This window comes from Hydra vulgaris, chromosome 15, assembly GCF_038396675.1.
Source record: "Hydra vulgaris chromosome 15, alternate assembly HydraT2T_AEP".
NCBI lineage: Eukaryota > Metazoa > Cnidaria > Hydrozoa > Anthoathecata > Hydridae > Hydra > Hydra vulgaris.
Window position 1 is genome coordinate 6,610,001 of NC_088934.1, and position 9,540 is coordinate 6,619,540.

The window sequence follows — 9,540 nt, forward strand, 5'->3', positions numbered from 1 at the left end:
AAACTTGCACGAACACAGTTGGGTCAAAGTTTTTTTAATTTATTCAACCAAAAATTACAAGATTTGTAAAAATTTTTACAAAATCAGGTTAGATGTCACTCAAAGTGGTGAACTGGGAGCTTGATGAGAGCTTGGAAATTTTTGAATAAGAATGGCACACGCCAGATGACAAGGTTCGTCGAGGTAGCAGTTAGAAGTCACCTCCCCCGCCAGCTAGGGTTTGGGGTGCGCTGTAAGCTCCCCTAGTCAGTTCTTGGTCAACGCTTCAATTGCTGTGAATTTAGTAAGTTATTACATTTACTTTATGTACAAAATTAGTTTAGATTATTTATAACATAATCAATATAAATAACTAATATAACATTTTTTTATTTACAAAACTATTTAAAATATAAACCTCATATGCCAACAACATTTATGTCTCCAAGTTATCATTGGAAGTAGTGCTCCCGGTTTTAGTTTTAATAAGTTTTAATTTGAAGAAAGTACGCTCACCTGCAACCTGGGTAAAACTTATAGTTAAAATAAACTTTTCTGCAAAAAATAATAATTAATATGCTGATGTATACAAGTTAAACATGTGCATGAGCGTAATAGCACAGAAAATTTATGTAAAATTTACATCTGTGCTAGGTTTTACATCTTGTTTTCGCATCTGCAAAATTTTTTTCTTTTACTTCCCCTTTCGTTTCTTCGTCCTCGTCCGCATTATTAATTGTCTTTTCTTTCACAAGTGAGCAAGTTTGAGTCTGATAGAGTGACAGACAACTTAGGCCACTTTTGAAAAAAGTCTAGTTGCTATAGTTTTAAACTTTGTTGAACTATTTTCTCAGTTATATTTCCTTTATTTTGTTTACTATACAATAAGTATATTAAAGAACCAAGTTTGTTGATATTTCAAGTTTGCGACCTCACTGAACTAAGATTCCTTTTGAAGTTCGTGGTATTAAGATTGCAATAACAATTCAGAAGATGATACAAAGAAAGAGAAAAAAATGGGTTAACATCTCTTAAAAGTCCAAAATTTGGAGAACAGAAGAACTCTGGAAGAATGTAAACAAATTTGTTGAAATGGAGAGTAATGATCTGAAAAAGGTTTGTTAGTTTCTATTATCTAGATGTTTACCCTCTAGCTGTGACAAAACTAACCAAACAACAACTGTGACAACTGCTGCAATATGCTGTGATCATCAACATACAGAAAGCTGAGTAAAATGCAAAAGTCTAACAATATTGATGTTTACCTAAGCTGGAAAAAAGTTCAAGACTTCAAAAATTTTATCACTCCTCTGAGAACCATTTCCCTTCCTGAACCATATGATGGTGTTTACTCTATCTTTACAGAGTCTACAACAACAATGTCCCAAATTCTTATGCTTGAAAATGCCCATATCAAATCTGAACTAACAAATTTAGTTCTTGAAATCAAATTTGGTTATGATGGCAGTGGAGGACACAAAATGTATAATCAGCGACACACTGTAAATACCAATAATAAAATCATGCCAATGATTTGCTCTCTAAAACTTTTAAACTCTAATGCTGATGGAAATAACTTAATATGGGATCAAAAACCCCAAACTCCGATTTTTAACAGAGGCTTCTGATGATCCTTATGGAAAAAAATTCAGAGCAATGCACAGTATTTCACTTTTTTTAAATCTAGATATCAAAACATTGAAAAAGGAATGTTTCATTATTATCATTAATGAACAATATTTGAATATCAAAATCAACATTGTTGCTAACAGTTTTGCTAACAGCATTAAACATATATCAGAGCCTTGGATGTGCCTATTGTGATCTTACTATAACTTATCTAAGGAACAATATTAAGATACAGGTACAGTTGAACAGGGGTTCATAATTAAAAAATTAGGACATTGAAAACCATGAAGCATATTTTTGGACTTAGTTTACGAAGATGATTCTTTAACTAAAAAGTCAAAGGATTATTTTTTTTATTTTTTTATTTTTATTTAGGTGCCCCAAGAAGTCCTTACGGTCTTATCACAGAACACCGCGGATAAACATTTAATTGGAAGTTCACGCCTTCTTCCTAACCGATGTCGCAAAACTTGCACAGAGGTGGGGTTTGAACTACGGATCCTTTGTTTCTGAGGCAAGTTCGCCACCACTGCACCACGGCTGCTCATAACTATGATGTTTGTCATGAGCGAAGAGACAACAACTGCAAGACCAACAGCTGAATCTAATATAAGGTTCAAATATTCCATCATACTATTACAATTCAAATTGTATTACCATTACTTGGAAAATCCTGCGTCATACGAGGCGCACAATCTCTTTTAAAAGCAATTTTGTTATTTCACGTGTTGTAATTTTGTAATTGCAAATTAAAAATATTTATATTAATGTGAATAAAAAGTTCCTTTTTATGATGTATTTAACTTAAACATTTCATTGCAATGTCTTATTTTTGAATTAAATTTCTTATTATTTTCTATATAATTTACTAGGAAATTTATAAAGCTGCCCGGGGCACCCGGAAAAGTTTTGCACAAGGATGGCAGGAAGGTAGGCACTGTATAAATATATAAACAAATGTACAAAAATAAAGTAATCATTTATACATTTGTATTAACAACTAAGTTTTAATAAACTTTTAAAAGTGATTATTATAAAAATATTTTCAATCAATAGTTTTAGGTATATTGTAATCTAATAACGAATAACTACTAATAATCGACTGTAATCTAATACACAATAGAGTATTCAAGTCGAGTACATAATAGTGTATTTTACTATAATCGAATTTTATGATTTTTTTTTTTTTTTGTAAAGTATTTTGATTGGTTTAGCTCTACAACTGCTAGTTTCTAGCTAATCATAAAAACGCTTCTTTGCTGGTTTACAGAAAACTTTTTAATAGTTAACGCCAACTACAGAAAATAAAGTTGCTGTCTGCTCCTGATGAGTATAAGTAAATTAATATCTAAATCACGACCTTGTCTAGGTAGCTATAGTCTTTCTTCACTTTCTTTTTTCAATAAACCACTTTTCCTTCACCAAAATGGCGCTGAAACTCACGTACAGAAAATTCAAATTCCAAAAACTTTCCCGGAATATAGTTGGCACAATGCAGGGATGAACCCAGGATTTGTGATACATTTAATATGACACTTGCTAGCATAGAGCAGACTCCAAGTTTAAATATGTTGATGCTTATGTCAAATGAGAGTGTTTTCTGAAAAATTGCAGTGATTGAAGCCTGGAAACAAAAATATCTTAAAACGTTATCAACTTTTTCCCAAATGTGATGGCGATGAGTTGAAAAATATTTAAGTTAACTTCCATAAAATCGAAATTCGTCGAAATATTTCATCAAATAATCTTTTAAGTTCGAAAGTTCTGAGTAGTTTGCAATTTTATTTTTGAGAGGGAACTTCACATGAGATGATATTTTTGAGAGGGTGTAAAAACGCGAATTACTTTTAAGCGTAAATAACTTTACATCACTCATACTAAAATATATAATTTACTTACATCTAAAAGTAAATTCATTTTTTTTTTTTACATAAATTCTAAACCATGTAAAACTTATAAACTTAGTATAAACTTAAAAGTTAGTTTTTTAAATGAGTAACTGTTACTTAAAAAAGTAATTTATTTTTACTAGCGAAAGTAATTTGCATTTTTACTTTACTTTCAAATTTTGCAAGTAAAAGTAAAAATGCAAATTACCTTTACTTGTAAAAATAAATTACTTTTTCAAGTAACAGTTTTTTAAATATTATATTTACGCAAGTTTACTTCATAAATAACTTTTTTTACATATAAAAAATAAATTAATTTCGATGTAAATTTCTTACATAATTATAACCAAAATTGTTTAAAAAGTAGTTTTGGTTATAATAATTTAAAATTTGAAATAAAATCTAAAATAAAAATGCGGCGATTCCTTTATCGGGGATTATCACCAAACCGATTAGAATTACTTAATCAACAGCATCTTTAAACTAATAGTATTATTATATACTTATGTACAAATGATGTCTTATAATGTGTTGTTAAAAACCATATTAAATTCATTTAAAGACTTTATGGATAACCAATAATACAGGGGCGGATTTAGGTATGTGGTGGCCCCTGGGCGGAATATACTGTGGGGGCCCCTTATAATAAATAAGGAAATATATTTTTTTACTTATTGAATAATATTTATTATTATGTTTAGCAGTAGTAACACTAGTAACAATTAACTACTATTTAATAATAAATAATTATAAAAACAATCAAATCGAGTATAACTAGTTACTAGTTATACTCGATATTATGATAATATTACTTAATATACTAGTTACTGTAACTAGTATATTAAGTAATATTATCATAATATTCAGTGTAAGTAATTAAATGAAAAATAATAAATAAAAATAATAAAAATAACAATGTCAAGTAATTAAAATTAAATGCCGGGAACTTTTCTTAATTTTATTTGTACAAACTTATCAATAACGTTTTGAAAATCAAGTTTTCTTAAAATATCAGACTCAGAGCTCATTATCGCTAGTTGATTGAGCCTGTCTCCGTCCATAGAAGTACGCAATCTATTTTCTATGTGCTTTAAATTAGAGAATGATCTTTCACTACTGCTGTTTGTAATCATAATAACAAGATAAATACGAAGAACTATATCAACTTTAGGAAAACAATCTTTTACTTCCTTATTAATTAATATTTTTTACATTAAATGTTCTTGACTAATATTGTGAAATTCACTGATTTCATCTTTCAAATGTTTATAAAATTCTTTAAATTGAATAAGTTCGTTTCCTAAGTGTTCATCAATATCATCCTGGTAAATTTTAACAAGTTTAATTGCTTCATTTTCAATTTCTTGGTTATTTAGTTGTTCTATTTTTCGAAGAAAGCCAAATCGTTGGTATACCAATTCATTAGCAGACAATCGTTTATCCAAGTTAGAAATAAATGGATCAATTACAGGTAAAAAAATTTGAATTTTGAATTTTTGAGAAGAAGTTAAATCTACCTCAGGTGTTTCATAAAAATCTATTGGATTTAAACGGATATTTCTTTGCCGTTTACGGTGTTTCAAATAATCTGTTGTTTCCGAAATTTCTGCTCCTTGTTTTTCATATTGATCAAAGTTATCACGTTTAGCTTGAACAAAATTCTTTAAAGACTTGATGGCAGATGTTGCAGTATTAAGGTCTAATGTCGCATCTTGCAGTAATTTATTAGTTTTATCTACTCTTTCAAGGATATTATTCCCAAAAACCGTGTAAATTCCAGTTTCAAGTGTGCACAATTTGTTGTATACACAATTTGCATCGCAACGCGTTTTTGTTGTTTGTTCAAAGTCATCAGCTATTTGAATTAGAGTACTTTTAAATTGTTTATAGCCTAGTATAAGAGCTTTTGTTGCATCAGATCTACATGACCAGCGTGTAGTATTAACTCGTTGTGGTACATGGATACGGGTTTTTGTATTTTCTAAACTTAGAGCTTTAACCAGTAGTTCATAACGTTTTGTTGATGCCGTAAAAAATTTTCCTACCAAATTTAGGGAATGTGTAGCACATGGAATCCAGGAAGCTAGTTTATTATTTTTCAGAACTTTTGATTGGAGACCATTATATTTCCCACTCATTGCAGAAGCATTATCATACGAATGGCCTCAACAATTTTTTATGTTTAAGTCATATTTATTTAAAAAGTTTATTAAACCATCATACATATCTTGAGCTTTATGGCCTTGGTTTGGCATAAATACCAAGAATCTTTCCACTGGTGTATCTTTTTCAATATATCTAAAAACTAATGTTAATTGATCTATATGACCTTCATCAGATGTTGAATCTAATGAAATTAAAAAATATTTATATAATTTTATACGAGAAATTATTTCATTCAAAACATTATTTCCCATTATTTCTATTAATTCTTCACAGATAGTAGAAGATAAATAGTTAGTGTGCCCACTTCCACGATTTGCATGATTTTCAATGTGCTGTTTAAGAAAATTATCATACTCAGCTAATAGCTTTAGAATTCCAAGATAGTTACCATTTTTAAATGAACCAACAATTTCATTTTTACCACGTAATGCTAAACCTCGTTCACATATAAATGTTATAACACTTACGAGTCTCTTGATTATATTACGCCAGTAACTCTTTACATCTTTACTTTGTTTTATAAGTTCATTGTTAATACGGCCTAAAACATTTACGAGTAAACTTCACATCAAACTGTTTTTTTGATTTTTGTATAAATAATTCTTCATTATAATTTTGTAAATTTGAACTTCCTACTTTTGCCCAATAATCTATTAATCCTGTCATATTTTCAGGCCATAATCCTATATCTAAATTTAAGCTTTCATTAGTTTCTTCAACAATATTTTGAAGTGAAGGGTTTTCGGCGATATTTACTAGTTGAGGCGGTAGAGCAATTTGATATGACTGAAATAAAACAAATATTTAAAATATGTACCTAATGGAAATTAAACTGATAAGACTTTTTTAAATTTGTATTTATAATATTAATGCGTTTGATTTTCAATTTTTATTATTATTTTTTTAAATTAATATATACCTAAGTGGCCTATATACGTATAATTTTTTTCGATTTTAAACAATTTTAATTAGAAAAGGTAAATTTGAAGAGATAAGTATAGTATGTATACATGAAAAAAATATTAATTGTAATATTTATTATTTAAACTACCTAACCTGCATATATTTTATTATTATATGCTATTAAATATAAAAAATAAAAATATATATTATTAAAAGTAATATTTATTCTTTGTATAGTAATTGTAAAACTTTGAACCCCAGAAGAAGAAGAAGAAGAAGAAGAAGAAGAAGAAGAAGAAGAAGAAGAAGAAGAAGAAGAAGAAGAAGAAGAAGAAGAAGAAGAAGAAGAAGTTGTGTTGGGCTGTGTGATGAAAAACTCATTCGCCTAGTTTTTGAAATTATTTTTTTATCTTTTTCTTTTGCCAATATTCGTTTATCTGCACCACTCATATAAACTCGCTTTAATTTATGACGATCTTCTTCCATTTTTAAATTTTAACACTATTCACTGGTTAACTTATAATTTAAGAAACAAATAAAGTCTGTAACTATTGTCTATTGTGTATGCAACTGCTGTTAACTGACGTCTGACATGCAATAAGTGCAACGAACAAATAACGATAATTTATCTACAGACAGATAGTCTGTAATGTGTATTTTATATTTCCATAAACCCACATGTGTATATTTAGAATCACATTTACTAATATTATTACAATCGACGGTGCACACCGATCGCGGACGGCATAAACTATCTTATCTTGATTTTTACAGACCATTCATTGTCAATAAACGTAAATACATCTGTTATTAGTTAGTAAAATAAATATTTTTAAATGTCCAAAAAAAGTTCAATATTATTTAATTAAATATGTGTAAATATAAATAAAATATTTTTTCTGTATTCTAATTTAAATATCATAAAATTGTGGGGGCCCCGAATTTGTGGGGGCCCCTGGGCTGCAGCCCACTTAGCCCTCCCCTAAATCCGGCCCTGCAATAATATAATGATGTCTATTTGCGTAAATTTTGAGATGTGATATAGTATAATAGATAATATAATAATTTATAATATAATATAATAATATAATAGATTAATATAGTTATGAAAAATTTTGGTAATAAAACATACTTAAGTTTCAAATTTAAGTATGTTCTTGTTTATATCACATTAGAATGTTTAGAAAAAGATTGAAACAACCACCACATTTGGTTAGGGTGCAAACTTTATATAACCATAACTTTTGAATTTTGAACTTTAAAAACTGTCTACTTAAATCTAGTGTAAGAAAACAAAAAAATAAAAATTACTAATTTGTTGTCTCACATTTAGGGTAGGGATGGTAAATGTTTTATGGTGTTTTTGTTTCCAGGCTCACCACGAGTTTTATTTATTAATCAACGTATAAGTCGTTGCTTAGCTAAAGCTCGGGTTATACGTATATTACACAGTGGCGTAGCAAAATATTTTTGACCAAACTGATCAGTGGCTGATCAGTGGCCTAACTGCAGCAAGACCATTGTAAGCAAAACTTACATTTTTGCTTACACTGGTCTTGCTGTAGTTAGGTCACTGATACTACACACAAATAAAGATATGTACATAAATAGTTCTAAATTTTTCAGGCCCATATAAAATCACGTAGTTCTTTAAACCAGTGCCGAATTAAGACTTGCAGGGTCTGGGGAATATTTTTGAGCAGATGGGCATTTTTCTTATTAAAGCGGTGTAAAAACTTTAAAGAAATAAAGCATCCTCTTAAAAATTTTGGAGCTTCTTAACCTGCGGGACATAATCCGGAACTGGTTTAAAATTTCTCTCCTTAGTTTTTAAATTATAAAAACTTTTACGCAAAAAACTTGTAAAAAACTAACAATTATGCCAATCGAATTAGTTCAAATGTCTACTCTTTCTGAGTTTCTTATGCGTATATGAGCCTTCTGCACACTGCCATGTTTCAGCTTTCTGATTTTTAGACCTTTCAAATGGTTGAAATTTGGGATTGAATAGGGATTGAAAATTTTTGGACGGTTTGATTTAAAGTATGGTTTTTATAGCCTAAACTGGCTATAAAAACTATCATGGACCGGACCTAAAGAGGGTTTTAATTATGGGCAGAAGCCTGTTATTGATATTTTCAAACTTTGTAGGGAAGAAATACCTAAAACCGCTCAGACCAAACGTCGCCGCAAACTAAACGTTATTTACTCAAAGTTTTACTTTTTTGTATTACTGTTGTACAAGATCCTCTCATAGTTATTGTCGAATATAAGTTTATTTATTTTATATAGACTACTTTTAATTTACTTTATAAATTATATACAATTTAAGCTTATTTAATCTAAATTTTATTTTATATAATTCATTTTTAGTAAAGGTTACTTTTAAAATAAAAAATGCCTTCTTAAAAGTTATTATTTCATTTGTTAATTTAATTATATATATATATCATTACAATTATATATATATATATATATATATATATATATATATATATATATATATATATATATATATATATATATATATATATATATATATATATATATATATATATATCATTACAATTTTCATATGCAAGTTTTTTTTTTATAATTACGGTAATAAATTTTTTTTTTAGTTAGTTATTTTTATATGTAAATTTAAATTACAATTTGAGGAAATTTTATACTATATAATGTAATTTTAAAAAGTAATTAACTTTTACATGTCAAAGAAAACAGCTTTTTCATGTGATTTTTTTTTTACATGTAAAAGAAAACTACATTTTGATGTAATCTTCTTTTACATAACTTACTTTTGAAAGTAAGTTATGTAAAGACTTACATTATAAAGTAAAATCCGTTTCAAAAATATCAAATACTTATACGGAAATGCAATTTACATTAAACGTTTAAAATTATTTATGTAATTGATTTTTCCATAAAAATTCGTGTAAGTAAAAAAAAGTAAAAGAGCCATCCCTAATCCATG

The 9,540-nt window shown here is 28.1% G+C and overlaps 1 protein-coding gene across 1 annotated transcript; it reads right to left on the minus strand.

Annotated features, from left to right (window-relative positions):
- Positions 1 to 4,705: 4,705 nt before the first annotated feature.
- LOC136091712 (uncharacterized) lies at positions 4,706 to 7,052 on the minus strand. The gene is made up of 4 exons (XM_065819420.1): positions 6,990 to 7,052; positions 6,293 to 6,449; positions 5,713 to 6,204; positions 4,706 to 5,661 (listed from the first exon to the last, which is right to left on the minus strand). Exons 1-4 carry the CDS (start codon positions 7,050 to 7,052, stop codon positions 4,706 to 4,708), a joined length of 1,668 nt encoding a protein of 555 aa, XP_065675492.1.
- Positions 7,053 to 9,540: the final 2,488 nt, after the last annotated feature.

Excerpts from the sequence above, each read along its gene's own strand:
- LOC136091712 (XM_065819420.1), bottom strand. The coding sequence starts at position 7,052 with ATGGAAGAAGATCGTCATAAATTAAAGCGAGTTTATATGAGTGGTGCA. Across the intron at positions 6,205-6,292 it reads TTATTGGGCAAAAGTAGGAA|GCCGTATTAACAATGAACTT; the intron begins GTTCAAATTTAC and ends TAAATGTTTTAG. Across the intron at positions 5,662-5,712 it reads AGCTCAAGATATGTATGATG|GCCATTCGTATGATAATGCT; the intron begins GTTTAATAAACT and ends AAAATTGTTGAG.